Genomic DNA, 22,655 nt, shown 5'->3' with positions numbered 1-22,655 from the left:
ATTCTACCAAAAGGTATCACTTCACACTTCTCTGCGTTAAATTTCATTTGCCATGTGTCTGCCTATTTCACCAGTATATGTCCTCCTGAACTTTACTGTCGTCATCATTCTTTACAACAAATTTTAATTTACAACTTTGAAATTATGCCATGTGCCAAATCCAGGTCCAGATTAATATATAATCAAAAAGAACAGCCAATTACCATCCTCTGCAGAACACCACTGCATACTTTCTTCTAGTCCGATAAACAACAGCTCACCAATACTACTACTTTCTGTCCCTTAGCCAATTTTTTACCTGCATTGCTATTGTTTCTTTAACTCCATGGGTTTTAATTTTGCTAACAAGTTTATTATGTGGTGCTGTGTAAAACACCTTTTGAAGATCTATGTACAGATCGATCTCACTACCCTCATCAACTCTATGTTACCTTGTCACGGCCCCAAAGCACAAAATTGCCCATAATTTGGCAAACTCTTTCTGAGAAGTCACAGCAGTGTTGGTGTGAGAAATCAAAAAGCATCACATTGGTGCGTTAAAGCTAGCTCTTCTGAGGTAGCAGCTGAGACACATCATTAGGGCAGAGTAAAGGAGTTTAACTCTGTATCCAACTGTGCTATACCAAGGAATGTTTGATGCTGACAATGGATGCCTGAAATTAACTATTCCAATCTAGAACATGAGCATTCCTCATCATAAGCAACTGATTCAAAAGTAAAAGGCTAAAAGAAATGTACACCCTGAAGTTAACTCTGTATGAATGAACCCAATTACAATCCTTTAACCAGCCAAAATGTGTTTCTAAATTATACATGAATAACATGAAAATTGAGTTTGTGTTGGTAACATTATGCTACTGTTACACTGTTTGTACCAAAAGAATAACGCATGCAAAAGTCAAACAATGTATAAACATTGCCTAATTCAATCACATTCAACGATGAATCCCCAAGGCAAAAATGTAACAGCACAAATAAAATTTCAAACTGCACTTGTAGCTTTAAAGATACTTGAAACCACACGATCAATAAACCCTCCTCTGCAAATCCCAACATGAGCACTCTTCAAACAATTTGCATAAATGGCTTAAAAAGTACTGCAAAGCATCTTTAACATCAAAAATTTAAAATTAATATAAAATCATGCTTCTTCACAGAGTTCTGGATACAATGAACTGGCTCTCTGTAATTTTCATCAACACTTTTTTTAAATTCATTCACGGGATGAGAGCTTCGCTGGCTGGGCCAGCATTTGTTGTCCATCCCTAGTTGCCCTTGAGAAGGTGGTGGTGAGCTGCCTTCTTGAACCACTGCAGTCCATGTGGTGTAGGTACACCTACAGTGCTGTTAGGAAGGGAGTTCCAGGATTTTGACCCAGCAACAGTGAAGGAACAGCGATATATTTCCAAGTCAGGATGGTGAGTGACTTGGAGGGGAACATACAGGTGGTGGTGTTCCCATCTATCTGCTACCCTTGTCCTTCTAGATGGTAGTGGTTGTGGGTTTGGAAGGTGCTGTTCTAGGAGCCTTGGTGAATTCCTGCAGTGCATCTTGTAGATGGTACACACTGCTGCTACTGTGCGTCGGTGGTGGGGGAGAGAATGTTTGTGGATGTGGTGCCAATCAAGCGGGCTGCTTTGTCCTGGATGGTGTAAAGCTTCTTGAGTGTTGTGGGAGTTGCACTCATCCAGGCAAGTGGGGAGTATTCTATCACACTCCTGACTTGTGCCTTGTAGATGGTGGACATGCTTTGGGGAGTCAGGAGATGACTTACTCGGCACAGGATTCCTAGCCTCTGACCTGGTCTTGTAGCCACAGTATTTATATGGCTAGTCCAGTTCTGTTTCTGGTCAATGGTAACCCCCAAGATGTTGATGGTGGGGGATTCAGTGATGGTAATGCCATTGAACATCGAGAGGCGATGGTTAGATTCTCTCTTGTTGGAGATAGTCATTGCCTGGCACTTGTGTGACGTGACTGTTACTTGCCATTTGTCAGCCCAAGCCTGGATATTGTCCAGCTCCTGCTGCATTTGGACATGGACTGCTTCAGTATCTGAGGAGTTATGAATGGTGAACATTGTGTAATCATCAGCAAACATCCCCACTTCTGAGCTTATGATGCAAGGAAGGTCATTGATGAAGCAGCTGAAGATGGATGGGCCGAGGACACTACCCTTAGGAACTCCTGCAGTCCTGGAACTGAGAGGGATGACCTCCAAAAACCACAACCATCTTCCTTTCTGCTAGATATGACTCCAACCATGGAGAGTTTCCCCCCTGATTCCCATTGACTCCAATTTTGCTTGGGCTCCTTGATGCCACACTCAGTCAAATGCTGCCTTGATGCCAAGGGCAGTCACTCTCACCTCACCTCAGGAGTTCAGCTCTTTTGTCCGTGTTTGAACCAAGGCTGTAATGAGATCAGGAGCTGAGTGGCCCTGGCGGGACCCAAACTGGGCTATTGCTAAGCAAGTGCCGCTTGATAGCACTGTTGATGATCCCTTCCATTACTTTACTGATGATCGAGAGTAGGCTGATGGGCCGGTAATTGGCCGGGTTGGCTTTGTCCTGCTTTTTGTGTACAATTTTCCACATAGCCGGGTAGATGCCAGTGTTAGAGTTGTACTGGAACAGCTTGGGGCACAACAAGTTCTGGAGCACAAGTCTTCAGTACTATTGCCGGAATATTGTCAGGGCCCATCGCCTCTGCTGGTTCTGTCATGCCAGTGGGACAGGACATACCCGGGAACGGTGGTGGTGGTGTCTGGGACATTATCTGTAAAACATGATTCCATGAGGATGACTATGTCGACTAGTCTGTAAGACAGCTCTCCCAATTTTGGCACCAGCCCCCGTGTTAGCGAGGAGGACTTTGCAGGGTTGTCATTTCCGGTGCCTAGGTCGATACCAGGTGGTCCATCTGGTTTTATTCCTTTTATAAGGTTTGATACAACTGGGTGGCTTGCTAGGCCATTTTCTGTGGATCTGGAGTCACATGTAGGCCAGGCAGGTAAGGACAGGGTGGATTTTTGTTTTTACAATAATACTTGGTCATCATTAGATGAAATTTTTATTGAATTCAAATCTGCCGTGGCGGGATTCGAACCCAGTCTCCAGAGCATTACCCTGGGTCTCTGTATTACTAGTCCAGCAACAATACCACTGCCATTGCCTCCCCTACATAATGTAGATTAATGAAAAGTTAGCATTTTTGCAACTGTAAAGATTTCAATTGTGAACAATATTGAAAAACACTAATGAATATTTCCTTCAGTTTATGATCCTTTCATCTCTTACCTTCACGGTCTTCTTCGGCCATGTTACAATCGGCACCCCAGTGATAGCCAGTTTTTGATCATCATCAGCATGTTCTTCCAGCACCGTCTGCATTCACAACAGGGATAAGAGAACAAACATTTTGTAAACAAAATTAATTTATTTGTTACTCATAGCATCAAAATGAAACATTGCTTTCCTTTTCATAAAGAATCTAACAGACCTTCTAACACATTGTTCAGAGGCAGTCTGGAGCACAGTTTTGGTTCTTAGCTTCTAAAATCGAGTAGTGTTTAATGTAGCTTGTCTTCTTAAGGCAGCTGCTCAAATACTCCTTGTCCGGAAGTTGTATAGATAAATGCAAGTAATTCTATCTGCTTGCAAGCACTACGATCAAGCAGAGTGGAACTGCTTCCAACTTGTATTAAGTGATACAACTTTTGGTTTATGTTGGCAAGCATTATTCTCCACTTAAGAGGTCAGTTGAACAACCTGGTCCCAGCACAATGACAGAAGATTATTACAGATGTGGGTGGTCATTCTGCCCATCTTAATTCACTCATCCAGAAGTATCCAATTGTTCCCCCAGTGCATCATCCATTGGTTTCTCAAATAAGGGGGAAAATTCTGTCTGACCAATTTTTTTAAAAAAAACTTCTTTAAAGAAGTGACGACCCCTGTGGAATGTTGTAAGCCCATGACGTGATGTACCTTGACTTCCAAGAGGCTTTTGACAAAGCTAATTTAAACTCAAAGGTACAGTAAACACAGAGTGAATAATTAACTGGTTTAAGTGTAGGAAACTATGAGTACTGGTTAGAAGAATTATGTCAGAATGGGGAATTGTTGGGAGCAGGGAGCAGAGAATAATTATTTGGGTGTCTGTGGAACACTCTCTCCCCCTAATTTAAAAGGATCTGGATTCAGAAACTCCGTGCAAAGTGAACAATTTTGCAAATTATACCAAATAAGAAATGGTATTGGAATAGGTAGCTTGGAAATCACAGATACAGAATGAGTTGCGCAGGATATGTAGCGAGCAGAACAATGGTAATTTAATGCAGGCAAAAGTGATACACATAGGAAAATAATATAGATGATGTGTACTCAATGAATGCTGTCAAAATAACTGCGGCTGAAGTTGAAGGGGCCGAGGAACCTAAATGAATTTTAATGCTAGGCATGCCCAACATATCAGCAGAGCCAATGGAATGGAGAACCATATGGCCAAAACAATAGAATGTGGGTCAGAGAAGATAATGGTCAAATGTTATTGTGCTCATCTAATTCCTCCTTGAATTTTGTGACTAGTTCTGATTTTCGAGAGACTTCCAAATGCTGGAGGCAGTGCAAAGTAGAGCAATTAGGCTAACCTCCAATGTTAGGGGTATGGATTATGAGGGAAAAGTGGAGAAACTTGGGCTCTTCTGCCTTGAAATAAGAAGTCTGAATTGTTATCTGGAGATCAAAAATGAACTATCTCCACAGGGCATGATGTGCAAATTTCCAAAGAAAAGGGGGAAAACATATGCAATGTTGCCCTCACCCCAATGGCCACTTTTGTGTGTGGCTGTATCATGCTCTGCATTGGCCCTCGGTATGCAAACACCATGTGTCCCCACGTGCTAAGGTTCTGTCTCCATTGTTGCGAAGGATGGGCCTTGTCAGGTTGCTACACAACGCTACATTCAGTTGGACTGTTCGCATGACCTATCCTTTGAAGAAAAGTTTGTGCAGAAAAACATCTTTGACCACAAATCAATCAGGAAGTGGTCAGCAAAATGACACACTCAAGGCCCTGTGGATCACTATTTTATGGACTGTTCCCAGGGTCACTCTCCAAAACAAACATTGATTGCCACTGAAAGATCATTAACTCAGTGAAAGATGTTCTTTGGCTTTTTGCCAAACTTACTGGCTTTCCAATGCAGGGAGCTCCAAAACTGATTGTTGCAGACTAAAGCGGTACTAAGTTCAGTACCATGTGCTGAGGGATACCATGAAGCTTGGGCATTTGCGGCAAAGGATCAATGGAAAAAGGCCCCAGTTCAAAGCCCTCCCACAATTTACACCAAGCAGCCAGAACCAGTGTAAAACCCTCTTTGCCTCTTTGAACAAGCCTTTGTTCATCTGCCAATATATCTTATGTGCCTTGGTGTCAAACTTTCTTTATAATGCTCCAATGAAGCACATTGGGATTTTTTTTTACTGTGTTAAAGGTTCTGTATAAGTACAAGTTGTTGTAATGCATGTTTACAAGTTTTATGAAAAGTGTCCAAGATGGTTTAAGGTATAGAAGAAAATTGACCCAAAATATTACTTTGTTAATTTTTCAATTAAAAAGCATATATAGATATACAGAGCACAGATTTAAACTAGAGGAGACTACTTTTAGGACAGTTATCAGGAAACCTTCCTTTTCAAAGAGTAATCAACATGTGAAAAAAAATGTCAGATAGAGTAATGGTGGCAAATGCCCGTGAAACAAATGAATGCTAAAACTGGTCGCTAGGGTCTTTCAGAATAGGCTGAATTACTTATCTCATCCATCATCATTCTCAGAAATGCTAAATATAAAAGTAACTTATATTCTCTCATTATGTGCTGCTGAGAATTAGCCCTCCAAAGTTTAAAAAAATATGCCTGATACATGGGAAATGTATTTTATATAATACATACATTTATATGAATTTTATGCTTTTCAAATATAAAACTAAAAAAAAGATTTGTATATTCAAGTGGGTAGGGTTTCAACCTACATCCTTCTCCCTTACACAGAGCATTCTTGTAAACATGACCACAATTAAAAAGGACTCCTATGCAATGGGAAAGGAAAGATTAACTACATTATTAAACTCCCCAAGGAGATAGCCACCTGCTTCTTTATGAACTGAGTAAATTAATGAACAAAGAAAGGTGGCTCCAGAGAGTTTGAAAGAATAAGGAACTGCAGTACTACAGGCTGAAAGGGCTGAGCCAATAACACCTGATTTGAAATTACAAAAATGTAAATCAATCACTACGTTTTAAAAAAAATTGCAGAAAATATATTTCAATATCTACATATTTCAAAATCTGTTATTCCATTTATTTTACTATTGTTAACTTGAGAAATCAAATTGCTTGCACTGGCTAAGCATAATATTACACTCAAAACAAGTCAGCAAAAGGCCTTATTGGTCTTGTATTTTCAGTACCCCCATCCTATTCCCATACACTCACTGTACAAAGTGCAGGACAAACTACTGAACTTTGTTGCAGTTGCTGCTCCCATCAAGGGTGAAGTTATATGCTGATTTGGAGCTGACATTCTGCACAGAAATCCAGCCCAGGAAGTCTTGTGGCACAGTGGGTAGTAGTGTGGCTAACTTCTGCCTCTGAGTCAGAAGCTCCAGGTTCAAGTAACACCCCAGGACTTGGTAGTCAAGGAAGATGAGTTCATAACGCAGCCAAACAGGTTGAGTATCAGCAACTTATAAAATCCTTCCAACATACACCAATTGCAGGTGGAAATAGCAGGAGGGATTCCTCGTCAGCCATGTGATGAAAAGAAATTAGAGTCTCTACCATCACTATCCACAGCTCTAGGCTACAACATGCATGTAAGTGTATGTTGTCACAGCAACTCGGGACGTCTTGGAGGGTCAGGTGACTCAGTTGGTTGGATGGCTATTGTTGATCAATAGCAAGGGTTCGATCCCTGCTCTAGCCGGGGTGGTTTCGGGACCTGCCTCCTTGCCCATGGTGCAAATTGCGACGCTGTGGGTCAGACCTGCCTTCAGGCAGAGAACTCAAGAAGAAGAAAGTCCAGCCCATCCTATCCCAATCACAAAATCTCCATAGTTCTCTCTGCTGGCCTCCTCCTCACCCTTCTACAGTTGTTGCATGATCCCATCTACTGAGCCATACCCTTCCTCACTGCCATCTGTTTTTTTTCCCTACAAGCCTTTGTCCTCTTGTGCCCTTGCTCATCTCAACTTGAATCCCAATGGAGTAATGTTACTCAACACAGCCACATTGTTTGCACTTGTTAACATAGCTGTGGCAACCAGTTTTGATGATGCTCAACTGGCAATTCTGCCAGTGTATATCTGCTAGAGGATTAGCAAAGCAGCAGTTAGTTAAAGACAACACTAAAAACCCGCGGGAAGAAATCACAAACCTTGGATATACTGTCACAGGTTTATTATTTTACTATTTAGGACCTTACCCAAATGGCGATCCTACAAGTGAGTGTTGACTGGCAATTCAACCACGGTCAGCATCAAAGGCAAACCCAATTCTGTCCCTATTCATTTGAAATGGCCTATACAAACATACTTAGTAGCAGAGAGGCACTGAATAGCAATTAGGAGCAGCAAATATGTTTGCACATGGACACTTAGCTGAATAGTGTTGCCTGTATAGCTGACCCAGATTCAGTTAGTAAACAACACAAACTAGAGAGCAAACCTTGGCCTTACTGGCCTCCACTGATGTCTGAGCTTTCAACTGCCTTGGCCCGACACTCTGAAATTCCCTCATTAAACCTCTTTGCCTCTCTACCTCTCACTCCTCCTTAAGAATACTCCTGGTCATCTGTTCTCATACCTCTTCCTTTGGCTCGGTGTTAAAGTTGTTATTTATAACACTGTTAAGAGCCTAGGAACATTTTACTACGTTAAAGGTGCTATATTAATGCAAACTGCATTCATCTCATCCAAAATATGCAGCACCAGGTCCACATTCTCAAATATGAGTAAAGTCAGACAAAGCTAATCACAAAACAAAAATATTTAAAAAAAAACAAGATTTGAGAAATCCACCAGGCTGGCTTATTCCAAGCTTATTTTCTTATTGTGCTGTTTGGTTGCCTACCGTGAAATACTATGGATCAGAACTAAAAAATTACAATACTGATCGGTCACCATTGCTAAATACGTTTTGTGTAATCTAAACTACGAGTGGACCTCCTCAGTTAAATTATAGATTTAGATTTTTTTTTTAAACCATCAAACATACATTAATGACAGTAGGCACTTCCATTGGCCTGTGAAATCCATATTATCAAACCTGGAAAAGCGAGAACTACGTGTGCAAATAAACTCTCACAGAGTTACATCATCGTTTGTTGTATTTTCATTTGGATTTGAAAACCTTCCGTTCAGTTTTTCAAAATCACGGGCTCATCACAGTATTCTCTCATCCAATCAGACCAGGTGATATCTCAAAAATCACAGAGATGTAGAAAATGACTATACTAAAAATATATATGGTTACATTTAAATCTCTAAAATTTAATTTGATCAAGAGGGAGCAGGGGACTCTTGACAGAAAAACTACGCAAACCATTTTTAATTCAGTTTGTATTCTTTAGGTCAATTAATACTAAAGCAAATTTAATTAAACTTCAAGTACTTCCTTGGTTTGCTACATTATTTAATTTTGTATCTCTCTCATTGACATTAGAGGCACATTCTGGTGGACACAACTAGGCCATAGGTGTATATTTTATCTGAATATGTCCATTCCAGTTAAATTATGAGGGGCCTAGATAGAGTAGATGGGAAGGACCTATTTCTGTTAGCAGAGAAGTCAATAGCCAGGGGGCATATATTTAAGGTAATTAGCAGAAAGATTATAGGGAATTTGAGAATCTTTTTCACCAGAGGATGGTGGGGTCTAGCACTCACTGCCTGAAAGCATGGCACAGGCGAAAACTCTCATCATGTTTTAAAAAAAATATGGATATGCACTTTAAGTGCAGTAACCTGTGGGGCTATGGACCAAGAACTGGAAGGTGGAATTACACTAGAAATCTTTTTTCTCAGCTGGGTCAAATGGCCGCCTTCTGTGGTGTAAATTTTTCCTTTTTCTAGGTGATGTTTTGTGAAGTTTTATTTTCAAGATAGGCTGTAGCCTTTATTGTACGACTTCCCTGGTGTAAGTATATTAGCTGACTTTATTCCTTGCACATATGGACTCACTAGGGCTTGAAAATAAAATAGGAAGTAGGTTAAGTGATAAGTTTTATTTAAGTCAAAAAATTACAAATTTGCAATCTGAATTACAAACTTCAAAATAGACCATATCCAATTCTTAAAAGATGGGGGCTGGTGAACAAGGTATGTGTCCTATGCTTCTCCTTGCAAAAGTAAATCTTGTATCATAAGCATCCTTTATTAACTTATAAATCAACTACTGCTGCATACTCCTACTAATAATAGGTTATGGCAGTTGTTTAAAGTTTCCCACGGGATTTTTAAATAACCCAGCTTTACCGAAAGGCCATCTCATAACATTCTCTATCCTTCCTGCCAAAGTGTATAACCTCACATTTTCCCACATTATATTCCATCTGCCAAGTTTTTGCCCACTCACTTAGACTGTCTATGTCCCTCTGTAGACTTTGTGTCATCCTCACCACTTGCCTTCCCACCTATTTTTGGGTCATCCGCAAACTTGGCAATAGTACATTGACTTCCCTCATCTAAGTCATTAATATATATTATAAATAACTGTGGCCCCAGCACTGATCCCTGTGGCACTCCACTAGTTACAGGTTGCCATCCTGCAATTGCCCCCCTTATCCCAACTCGCTGTCTTCTATTAGTTAGCCAATTCTCTATCCATGTTAATATACTACCCCCAACACCATGGGCTCTTATCTTATTAAGTAGCCTTATGTGCAATACCTTATCGAATGCCCTTTGGAAATCCAAATATATTACATCTACTGGTTCCTCTTTAACTATTCTGCTCGTTACCTCAAAAGAATTCTAATAAATTTATCAGACACGATTTCCCCTCCATGAAGCCATGCTGACTCTGCTTGATTAGATTATGTATTTCTAAATCCTCTATTAATACATCCTTTATAATAGACTCCAACATTTTCTCAATGACAGATGTTAAGCTAACTGGCCTATAGTTACCTGTTTTTTGTCTCCCTCCCTTTTTGAATAAGGGTGTTACATTGGCAGTTTTCCAATCCTCTGAGACTTTTCCAGAATCTAAGAACTCTTGGAAGATTATTACCAGTGCATCCACTATCTGTGTAGCTACTTCCTTTAATATCCTAGGATGCAACACCTCAGGTCCAGGGGACTTATCGGCCTTTAGCCCCATTAGTTTCCCTAGTACTTTTACTCTAGTGATAGTTATTGTATTTATTTCTTCCCCCTCTTTTTCCCCTTGATTATTTAGTATTTTTGGAATGCCATTAGTGTCTTCTACCGTGAAGACTGATGCAAAGTACTCATTCAACTCCTCTGCCGTTTCCTGGTTCCCCATTATTATTTCCCCAGCCTCATTCTCTAAGGGGCCGATGTTCACTTTGGCCTCTCTTTTTCTTTTTATATATTTAAAGAAGCCCTCACTGTCCATTTTTATATTACTTGCTAGTTTACCCTCAACATTTATTTTCTCCCTCTATTTTTTTTGGTCATCTTTTGTTGGTTTTTAAAACTTTCCCAATCCTCTGCCTTACCACTAATCTTTGCCACATTGTATGTTTTTTCTTTCAATTTGATACTATCCTTAACTTCCTTGGTTAACCATGTTGGTTTATCCCCTTCCTTGAATCCTTCTTCCTCACTGTGAGTCATGAACTATTTTCTTAAACATCTGCCATTGTTCATCAAGCATCTTTTCTGCTAAGCTCCTTTCCCAGTCCACTACAGCCAACTCTGCCCTCATTCCTTTATAATTACCCTTATTTAAGTTTAGCACAGTTGTTTCCGACCCAAGTTTCTCACTCTCAAACTGAGTGCTAAATTCTACCATGTTATGGTCACTGTTTCCTCAGGGATCTTTTACTCTTGAGATCATTTATTAAGCCTGCCTCATTACACATTACCAAATCCAAAATAGTCTGATCCCTGGTTGGATCCACAACATATTGTTCTAGGAAACTGTTCCGAATACACTATGAATTCTTGCTCGTGGCTACCTTTGCCCGTTTGATTTTCCCAATCTACATGAAGATTAAAGTCACCCATGATTAATGCACTGCCTTTTTTACATGCCCTTATTATCTCCTGATTTATTCTGTCCTACAGTACAGTTACTGTAGGGGGCCTATAGATTACTCCCACCAGTGTCTTCTTCCCCTTGTTACTTCCTACCTCCACCCATATGGATTCAACATCTTCTAATCCAAGATCATTTCTTGCTATCATACTTATTCCATCTTGTGCTAACAAAGCTAGCCCACCATCCTTTCCTTTCGAAAAGTCACATACCTGTGAATATTTAGTTCCCAGCTTTGGTCCCCTTGTAGCCATGTCTCCGTAATGGCGATAAGATCATACCCATTAAACTCTATTTGTGCTGTTAATTCATTCAGCACAGACCAAATTTGCATTGCCTAATCTAAGGGGTGTGACTGGCTCCTGGAGCAAAGCGTCCAGGTAACTTTCCCCTTCCCTGATGTGGCGCAATGTCTGCAGCTCAGACTCCAGTTCCTCAACTCGTATCCGAAGTTCCTCAAGCTGCAAACACTTACTAAAAATGTGTTCACTCTGGATCATCTTGTTGTCCAGCAGCTCCTACGTGCTGCAGCAGCAACACATCAACCGTCCTGCCATCGTTATCGTATTTTACTTAATTTATTAATTAGTCTAGTATCCTTGCTCTTTACACTTGAAGAATCCCCCACTATTTACGCTTTATTGTAATTAATTTTTTTACACCAGTACTTAGACGATTTTTAAGAAAAAGAGCGAGAAAAAGACTAGAGGCCTAAACCCAAGCTAAAGACCTTACTTTAAAGTCTAGAAATACTCACCAATGAGCTGCTTTCCTTGCACCCGCGTCACATTGTGATTCGTGACGTCACTCTGCCACTGGCCTCACTGCAGGTAGGCCTCTTGATCTGTCTTTTATCCTCTCCCGCTTATCTCTCGCTCAAAATATACTATTTTGAGCCTTAGGAATAGAATAAACCTGAATGCTGCTAGTAATTGGAAGTTGGGAGCTCTGGCTGCTCATTCCGAGTCAACTGGGACAAGGCAGGAGCTGTAGCCTTCACAGGTTGAGAAGTGAAACAGAGATCAAAACTACTGCCATCTCTCACACTGTGGTTCTGTCCATTTGTGTTCTAATGTTCAGTGATACTGTGCTGCTCCTGCTACAGCTGCAATGTTTAAATTAGAGTCATAGAGTCAGAGGTCTACAGCAGAGAAAAAGGCCCTTCGGTCCATCGAGTCTGCGCCAGTCAAACAAGTACCTAACTATTCTAATCCCATTTTCCAGCACTAGGCCCATAGCCTTGTATGCCATGGCATTAGTTTTCTAAAGATTTACTGGTATCCATTGGCACACAGCCTATGCTATGTGAAAAGCAGCAGTAGCGACGCACAAAAAACCTGAAGAGTGATACGAGTGCTGAAGGCACCAGATTTATTTCCCAGAAGCATCTGGGACATAACATCCATCTTTCCTCACCGCAAAGAAAATGTTGCTTTTTGTTTGATATTTTATTTTCTCCATTTTCCGATTTTTCGGACTCAACATTCGACATTTAGATGTTAAAAAATACAATGATGAACAGCCATCCTCCCAATTTTGAGAACAATTCACCATTTGCTATTTGGGAACTTTCTTTATGTTTTAAAACTTCTTTCTTCCAGGCATAGCATGTAATCTGTTGCTTAAAGTTAATTCTCTTAAAAAAAAAATAGCGTATCTAATATAAATTGGGAGAATTCAACTATCGGGTTATTGGCAGCAACTTTAGAACTTACGCACTTTCCTTCCAAAAGCTGTCCCTAATACCACAAGTGCCACATTTCTCGGGGGGTGCAACATGTTTTGCTGGAATTTTTTTTCATATTTAATCAACATTGATCTTTTTTAAAAAAGTATGCTCCCCCTTCAACACCCGCAGGTCACAGCAGATCTCTCCCCTCCCAAGTTCACAGAGCCATGTTATTCTGCCCCCTCCCCCAATCCTACTAACTCAAGCAACTGATCTTGTATCTTTGGGCTTTTCTCTCCTTCACTTCTCCTTATTCCTATTGCATCAATCCCAATTGTTCCTCTTGCCTCACCCCACCCTTCAGTATTGATGTCAGGCTTTTTGCTCACCACCCCCAAATCTTCCCCTAAACAAGTGCCACCATTGGATGCTCTCTGTTTGAAGTACCACTCAAACTTTCTCCTCTTCCCACATAATGGCTTAGACTTTCCCCTTCCCTTTGCCCTCTGCCACCATCTCCTACCCGGTTCCACCAGTTCTAGTCACAAACTTTCCTTTCATTTCCCACCAAGTATCGCTCAAAGACTTCAGATTCCATGCTGCTTCAGGGCCCCCGTCGTTGTTTAGTGTTGCACTTGAACTGAATGCTATTGCACTTTGTGGCGGGATCTCCTAATTCTGTCAGAATTCCCCAAACATTTTGCAGTGACATTCAATATCAAAGCAACAGGAGATAGGAGCCCCAGAGCAGTGCTTTTGACGGAGGTGAAGAGGCAGTGCGGATATTAGGCCACCATCACTACAGTGCCCCAAAGTGCTGCCTAGAATGTGTATGATTACCATAAATGAATTGGGTAAAAAGTCCACATTTAAATACATACTTTAGGTTCATACTGCGCATCAGGTTTCAATGGTACCATCCAGTAACAAGCTAAAGCATTTGAGCCAGGTAGGTTCTAGGTTTTATACTGGGTTAGGCAGGCTTGTTCGTATTTTTGCTTCCTCAAGGTGCTACATCAGTCAGTAATATGCTGGCTGTAATAGCTGGCATGGTACACAAAGAATCCAGCCGGACTCTGTGGTCATTTAGGTGAACATTTAAAGTGACATACAATGAGGAGTTTGAAATTCTGCAGAATAAACGGAGGAAAAAATGTTGTCACGGTAACAGACAAGATATTGGTTTATTCATAGCAGTCTCTGCCCGAGGTTAAACCTTTCTGTCCTTTATCATCAATATAATTTTCACTGATGCTTTTCAACAGGATTTAGCTGCAGTCTGTGAATTCCAATCTGGCCCAGATTTGCGCTATTGGATTGTGAAATATAAGGCTCGTGATCTACTGGTTAACATTGAAGAATTTCGGAGTGGGGTGGGGGTTAGCATATTTTTGTATGGATAGCACACTGAAAGAACTATGCTGAGGTTCAACAGTTTTGTTTTATGCACTCACCATTGATCTGCTCTTTATCAATCCATCACTATTTATTGCGGAATCATCAATGTTTTTTGTGAATTACTGATTATCCTTTCTCCCCTGCTAATGTCTGCAAGTGTTTCAGGAGTTTGAGATTTTACTTCTTACTCTGTGGTGCTACACCAGCATAAATACACCACTGTTGCTCTGTGTTCCCTGTCTCCTTTACTCAAAATGCTCTCAAAATGCAGCAAAAGTCAAACAGTCTTCCATTTTATATGAGGCAAAATGGCTCCGAAGCTAGGAAGGCTACCAATTCATGAACAAAGTCCTCAACCCTCTCAACCATCAACTGATCACAGGTGGAGTAAAAGGATGCCTATGTGCAGCTGTAGTAACCTGTCGAGCACTGGACTCCTAAGATAAGGATAAGAATTTACATTCCAGCCTCAAGCGCCCTTAAAATTTAGCCGTCGTTTTTGGATGAATTGCATGAGATCCCAGTCAGCATTTGATTGGATCATTTCACAACACCAGAACACTCAGTTTTAGGGGGGAAAAATCAACACCTATATAAGAGGCCTACAGTCAACATCAATGCTGCTACACGATAGTCCTGGAGTGGAGCCCATTCCATTTATTTCTATCCTGTTCTCCCGTTGAAAGAAAGGTGAAACAGTGCCGGGTCAAAGTGAATGGAGGAATAGAAGGGATGGAAAAGGAAACCAGGTAAAATAATGACAGTCTATAAGCCTTCTAGTATTAAGTTCAATTGTTATCTTTCCAACTATACTTGGTGGGTTGGCAAATAGTGAGAAGGATAGCCTTAGATTACAGGAGGATATAGACGGGCTGGTCAGATGGGCTAATCAGTAGCAAATGGAATTTAATCCGGATCCAACAGAGGGTGCTGGTGAGAAATGACTGAAGCATTCTGGAAGAAGACACCGTGACTCAGGAGGGAATTGAGGAGGACCCACTGTCAAAGAACGGAATTGCCCCAAACATTACATTGCTGTAGTGTTTCCATCCCTCCCTCCTCCTCAAACCTAAAAAAGAGAGGAAGAGGCAGTGCCTTCAGGAGTGCACCAGACCTGCGAGGGACACTCTTCTGAAAGTGGATTTTAAAGAAAAAGCAGCTGATTGGTGAGTAAATCCTGGGAGCAGATTCAGAGGGAGGAGTACCGGAGCGGTGAGTATAAATCTAGTTTACCTCAGGGACCGCGGCCTTGTCTCCAGGGAGCAGACTCGGAGGGAGGAGCACCAGAGCGGTGACCTCGGGGCACAGGGTAACTGAAGCCAAAACTGAAAAAGTGACATCACAGGAAAGCTGTGACCTGATTGGTTGGTAGGAAATCTGCACCAAATTTGAAAAAAAAAACACTGCAAAGCTAATTAACAAATTAATTATCTTAGTAGAGATGGCTGGGCAGGTGATGTGCTGTAGCTGTATGATGTGGGAGCTGGCAGATACCATTGCAAGCCGCAGTGACCACACCTGCAGCAAGTGTTGGTTGCTGGAGGAACTCTGGCTCAGAATTGATGAGCTGGAGTCCGAGCTCCGGACGTTGCGGCACATCCGGGAGGGGGAGAGAGTTACCTGGATGCTTTGTTTCAGGAGGCGATCTCACTCGGTAGATTAAGTACCTCAAGTTCAGTCAGTGGTCAGGGTCAGCAGGGTGTGACTGCAAGTGAGGCAGGTAGAGGGATCCTGTGTTCAGGAACAGAGGAGCCTCAGCTCTTGACCTTGTCCAACAGGTACGAGGTACTTGCTCCCTGTGTGGATGAGGAACAGGACTGTAGGGAGGATGAGCCAGCTGAACACGGCACCGTGGCACAGGAGGCCATTCAAGAGGGGGGAGCAAAAAGACAAGTGGTAGTTGTAGGGGATTCTAAATTAGGGGAATTGATCGAGAGTCCCGCATGGTATGTTGCCTGCCCGGTGCCAGGATGAGGGACATCTCTGACCGGCTTGAAAGGATATTGGAGAGGGAGGGGGAGGATCCAGTTGTTGTGGTCCACGTTGGGACAAATAACATAGGTAAGACTAAGAAAGAGGACCTGTTTGGGGATTATCAGGAACTAGGAACTAAATTAAAGAACAGGTCCTCAAGGGTTATAATCTCCAGATTACTACCCGAGCCACATGCAAATTGGCATAGGGACACGAAAATAAGGGAAGTAAACACGTGGCTAAAGGAGTGGTGCGGGAAAGAGGGGTTCCATTTCGTGGGGCACTGGCATCAGTATTGGAACAGGAGGGATCTGTACCGTTGGGACGGACTCCACCTGAATCGATCTGGGACCAATGTTCTAGCGAAAAGGGTAAATAGGGTGGTCAACAGGACTTTAAACTAGAAAGTGGGTGGGGAAGGGAAGGGTAAAACTCCAAGAAGTATGACTAATGGGAAACAAAGCAGCAGGTTAGCATGTGGGGTGCTGGATTCAACTTCATGGAAAATTATGAAAAAACTGAAAAGGAAGGAGAGCCCAGGAGAGGCTATTAAAGTCCCCAGAACACAAAGTAGGACTGAGTGTTTGGAAAGGGCTAGGAATCTAACTTCAAGCACATCAGATAAAGGGACGACAATGAGAAAGGGGACAGGAAATACAGGACTGAAGGTGTTGTATCTGAATTCACGCAGTATACGAAATAAGGTAAATGAGCTTGTGGCGCAGATTGAAATTGGCAGGTATGATGTGGTGGGCATCACGGAGACATGGCTGCAAGGGGATCAGGACTGGGAGATAAATATCCAAGGATATACATCCTATCGAAAAGATAGGCAGGTTGGCAGAGGGGGTGGGGTTGCTTTGTTAGTAAGAAATGAAATTAAATCGATAACAAGAAATGACGTAGGGTCAGATGACGTAGAATCTGTGTGGGTAGAATTGAGGAACCGCAAAGGTAAAAAAACCATAATGGGAGTTATGTACAGGCCTCCGAACAGTAGTCAGGATGTGGGGCACAAGTAACACCAGGAGAAAGAAAAGGCATGTAAGAAAGGCAAGGTTACAGTGATCATGGGGGATTTCAATATGCAGGTAGACTGGGAAAATCAGGTTGGTAGTGGATCCCAAGAAAAGGAATTTGTGGAATGTCTACGAGATGGCTTTTTGGAGCAGCTTGTGGTGGAGCCCACTAGGGAACAGACAATTCTAGATTTAGTGATGTGTAATGAGGCAGACTTGATAAGGGAGCTTAAGGTGAAGGAACCTTTAGGAGGAAGTGACCATAATATGATAGAATTTACCCTGCAATTTGAGAGGAAAAAGCTGGAATCAGATGTAACGGTATTACAGTTGAATAAAGGCAACTACAGAGGCATGAGGGAGGAGCTGACCAGAATTGACTGGGAGATGAGCCTAGCAGGAAAGACAGTGGAACAGCAATGGCAGGAGTTTCTGGGAGTAATTTGGGAGACACAGCAAAAATTCATCCCTAGGAAGAAGCAGCATACTAAAGGGAGAACGAGGCAACCATGGCTGACAAGGAAAGAAAGGGACAGCATAAAAGCTAAAGAGAAAGCATACAATGCGGTGAAGAGCAGTGGGAAACCAGGGGATTGGGAAGCCTACAAAGACCAACAGAGGACAACTAAAAAAATAAGGAGGGAGAAGATTAAATATGAGGGTAAACTAGCCAGTAATATAAAAGAAGATTGCAAGAGTTTTTTTAGATATATAAAGGGTAAGAGAGAGGCAAAAGTGGACATTGGGCTACTGGAAAATGACGCTGGAGAAGTAGTAGTGGGGAACAAAGAAATGGCGGAGGAACTGAATAGGTACTTTGCGTCAGTCTTTGCGGTGGAAGACACGAGTAAGTTCAAGAGAGTTCGGGGGGCAGAGGTGAGTATGGTGGCTATTACCAAGCAGAAGATGCTAGGAAAACTGAAAGGTCTGAAGGTGGATAAACCACCTGGACCAGATGGATTACACCCCAGAGTTCTGAAGGAGATAGCTGAAGAGATAGTGGAGGCGTTAGTGGTGATCTTTCAGGAATCACTCGAGTCAGGGAGGGTCCCAGAGGACTGGAAAATCGCTAATGTAACCCCCCTGTTTAAGAAGGGAGTGAGGCAAAAGACGGGAAATTACAGGCCGATTAGACTGACCTCAGTGGTTGGTAAGATTTTAGAGTCCATTATTAGGGATGAGATTTCAGAATACTTGGAAGTGCATGGTAAAATAGGGCAAAGTCAGCATGGTTTCATCAAGGGGAGGTCCTGCCTGACAAATCTGTTAGAATTCTTTGAGGAAGTAATGAGTAGGTTAGACAAAGGAGAGTCAATGGATGTTATCTACTTGGACTTTCAGAAGGCCTTTGACAAGGTGCCGCACAGGAGGCTGCTCAGTAAGATAAGAGCCCATGGTGTTAGAGGCAAGGTACTAACATGGATAGAAGATTGGCTGTCTGGCAGGAGGTAGAGAGAGGGGATAAGGGGGTCCTTCTCAGGATGGCGGCCGGTGACTAGTGGAGTTCCGCAGGGGTCAGTGTTGGGACCACAACTTTTTACTTTATACATTAATGATCCAGATGAAGGAACTGAAGGCATTCTGGCTAAGTTTGCAGATGATACAAAGATAGGTGGAGGGACAGGTAGTGTTGAGGAGACGGGGAGGCTGCAGAAGGATTTGGACAGGTTAGGAGAATGGGCAAAGAAGTGGCAGATGGAATACAACGTGGGGAAGTGTGAAGTCATGCACTTTGGTAGGAAGAATAAAGGCATCGACTATTTTCTAAATGGGGAGAGAATTCAGAAATCTGGAGTGCAAAGGGACTTGGGAGTCCTAGTCCAGGATTCTCTTAAGGTTAACTTGCAGGTTGAGTGGTTGTTAGGAAGGCAAATGCAATGTTGGCATTTATTTCAAGGGGACTAGAATATAAAAGCAGGGATGTGCTGCTGAGGCTTTATAAGGCTCTGGTCAGACCACATTTAGAATATTGTGAGCAATTCTGGGCCCCGTATCTCAGGAAGGATGTGCTGGCCCTGGAGAGGGTCCAGAGGAGGTTCATGAGAACGATCCCAGGAATGAAAGGCTTAACATATGAGGAACGTTTGAGGACTCTGGGCCTCTACTCGATGTAGAAGGATAAAGGGGGGATCTGATTGAAGCTTACAGAATACTGAAAGGCCTGTATGGGGTGGACTTGGGGAAGATGTTTCCATTAGTAGGAGAGACTAGGACCCGAGGGCGCAGCCTCAGAGTAAAGGGAAGACCTTTTAGAACAGAGATGAGGAGAAACTTCTTTAGCCAGAGAGTGGTGAATCTATGGAATTCATTGCCACAGAAGGCTGTGGAGGCCAGGTCATTGAGTGTATTTAAGACCGAGATAGATAGGTTCTTGATTGGTAAGGGGATCAAAGGTTACAGGGAGAAGGCGGGAGAATGGGGTTGAGAAACTTATCAGCCATGATTGAATGGCGGAGCAGACTCGATGGGCCGAATGGCCTAATTTCTGCTCCTATGTCTTATGGTTTTATAAGTGTGAGGTGATGCACCTGGGCAGGACAAACAAGGCACAGGAATACACAATGAATGGTAGGACCTGGGAAGTACCGAGGTGCAGAGGGACCTTGGTGTGCATGTCCACCGGTCCCTTAAGGTAGCAGGACAGGTAGATAAGGTGGTTAAGAAGGCATATGGGATACTTGCCTTTATTAACCGAGGCATAGAATATAAGAGCAGGGAGGTTATGATGGAACTGTATAAGAGTATTGCGTGCAGTTCTGGAATCCGCATTATAGGAAGGATGTGATTGCACTGAGTGCAGAGGAGATTTACCAGGATGTTGCCTGGGCTGGAGAGTTTTAGTTATGAGGAGAGATTGGATAGACTGGGGTTATTTTCTCTGGAGCAGAGGAGATTTTCTCTGGAGCAGAGGAGATTTTCTCTGGAGTAGAGGAGATTGAGGGGGGACATGATTGAGGTGTATATAATTATGAGGGGCATAGATAGGGTAGACAGGAAGGAACTTTTCCCCTTGGTGGAGGGATCAATAACCAGGGGGCATGGATTTAAGGTAAGGGGCAGGAGGTTTAGGGGGGATGTGAGGAAGAATTTTTTTCACCCAGAAGGTGGTGGGAATCTCAAACTCATTGCCTGAAAGGGTGGAAGAGGGAGATACCCTCATAACATTTAAGAAGTATTTGGATGTGAACTTGCGATGCCATGGCATACAAGGCTAAGGGCCTAGTGCTGGAAAATGGGATTAGAATAGTTAGGTACTTGTTTGACCGGTGCAGACTCGATGGGCCGAAGGGCCTTTTTCTGTGCTGTGGACCTCTGTGACTCTATGAGGTACATTTGGGGAAATGACGACAGAACAATAAGTGATGATAACTTTTATTTTCTATAAATATGTTTGTAATGTTTAGGAATCTTTCAATTACAAAGTACAATTTTAATCAAAATGTACCCAACTTTGTTAAACATAAAATTATCTGGGTCCTCCTAGAAATCTATATCAACACATAGGAAGACAGGAGGGTAATTGTGTGCAGTTCTAAAATTCCTTTCTAAACCTCCCATTTGATCTTGCGTACATAGGAAGTCCACAAATCTACATTTCATATATTACAACACTTAATACTTAGTACGTCATTGACTGTCAAGTGCCTTGGGATGTCCCGAGATCGTGAAAGGCCCTATGTAAAAGTGAATCCTTTCTTTCTTTAATGTCAGCCAAGGTGATGTATGCAGGCTTCCCCATGCATCTCATTAGGTTTATCTCGTGAGTTGCTGAAGCCAACAAGCCAGGATGTGCCAGGTTGGATCCCCACTATGTACCAAATTATAAGGTTTATCATAACTTCCTTGCTTTTGTACTCTATGCGCATTTTAAAAAGCTCAGGGTCCTGTATTAGCCAACTTCAATGATTTGTGCACATATATCCCAGGTCCCTCTGCTACTGGGCATAACATGCTGTAGGAAAGGCATGACATATTAATAACTTTCAATATGGACTCTGTTTGTATGGAAGTTTCTCGAACAATCTTTTATTTAAAATGGACACTGATGAACTGTTAAGATTGTCACCAAGGGTCAGGTGATCTTTGCAACTTCAACAGGCTCAAGCTCCAGATTAAATCACCTTTGACACTTGGATAAAAACAAAAAAACTACTGCGGATGCTGGAAATCCAAAACAAAAACAGAATTACCTGAAAAAACTCAGCAGGTCTGGCAGCATCGGCGGAGAAGGAAAGAGTTGACGTTTCAAGTCCTCATGACCCTTCAACAGAACTGAAGGGTCTGTTGAAGGGTCATGAGGACTCGAAACGTCAACTCTTTTCTTCTCCGCCGATGCTGCCAGACCTGCTGAGTTTTTCCAGGTAATTCTGTTTTTGTTTTCACCTTTGACACTTACTGGACATGCCCAGGCAGCACACTACTGTGGAAGTCGCACTGTATCAGAAAGACAACAGACCCCATTTCAAACAAACAAGTGTCAACACACACGTCCTGAAACCATCCAGAACTGCATTCCTGGCTTGAATGGCACTTTTCAGAAACAAAGACAATAATGGTCTCAAGCCCCTAGGGGAGGTTGGCTTGAAAACAATAACCCAAGAGGTACCGAATGTGGCTAATTACAATAAAGCTTTCACCACATTTGGAAGGTAACTCTAAGCAGACGCATGGTGAGGCAGCCACGTTTTTGGGCTGTTCCTTTTCATTCAAATCGGCAGTCCACAGAAAACACCGAAAGATGCAGCAGTTAAGCAAGACTGTCACCTTTACTTTTAAGAACCTCGAGGCTATACATCTTAAAGGAGTCTCCTGGCCTGATTCCAAAACTCCAAGTCCACCTGTAAAGAACTTAGAACTTTTGATATGATAAACACAAATACCTAACTTCATGACCTGCTGAACATTCATCTCTTTGAGAGGATCCTGCAATAATCCTGATATCCGACATCAGCTATTTGAATCCATATGAACTGCAATTCAAAAGTAGAAAGAGACTCCTTTCTTTATTGGGCCTGCGGTGACTGTTCTTCTAACATGAACCCAACACATGAACTGTTCACTATTCCTTTGGTTCAACACTTCTTGAAGTGCACTAACTTATTTGAATGTATCCTTCTTAAGTATGTGGCACACGAATGACGTAGCGCTTCGATTTTTGGGGTGTGAGAGATTAAATAATCCTCCTTATTTAAACCGACAAAACATTGCTCCTGTTATTTCTAAACTGACCACACAATGTGGAGGCTAAGAACCACACATACCTTCCTCTCCAGAACCACACTGATTATGGACAGTAAGGGTAAGGGA

General features: G+C 42.2%; 1 protein-coding gene across 19 annotated transcripts in view; it reads right to left on the bottom strand.

Annotated features, from left to right (window-relative positions):
- The window catches only part of kdm2bb (lysine (K)-specific demethylase 2Bb), a 252,681-nt gene that overhangs the window by 90,834 nt on the left and 139,192 nt on the right, over positions 1-22,655 (bottom strand). For all 19 annotated transcript variants that reach the window (XM_078554196.1, XM_078554183.1, XM_078554193.1 and 16 more), the window contains one exon: positions 3,300-3,386. In XM_078554196.1, the coding sequence (XP_078410322.1) occupies positions 3,300-3,386 (87 nt within the window). The remainder of the gene's footprint in view (positions 1-3,299; positions 3,387-22,655) is intronic.

Source organism: Cetorhinus maximus, chromosome 12 (assembly GCF_964194155.1).
Source record: "Cetorhinus maximus chromosome 12, sCetMax3.hap1.1, whole genome shotgun sequence".
NCBI lineage: Eukaryota > Metazoa > Chordata > Chondrichthyes > Lamniformes > Cetorhinidae > Cetorhinus > Cetorhinus maximus.
This window is presented reverse-complemented; position numbering and strand designations above follow the sequence as displayed.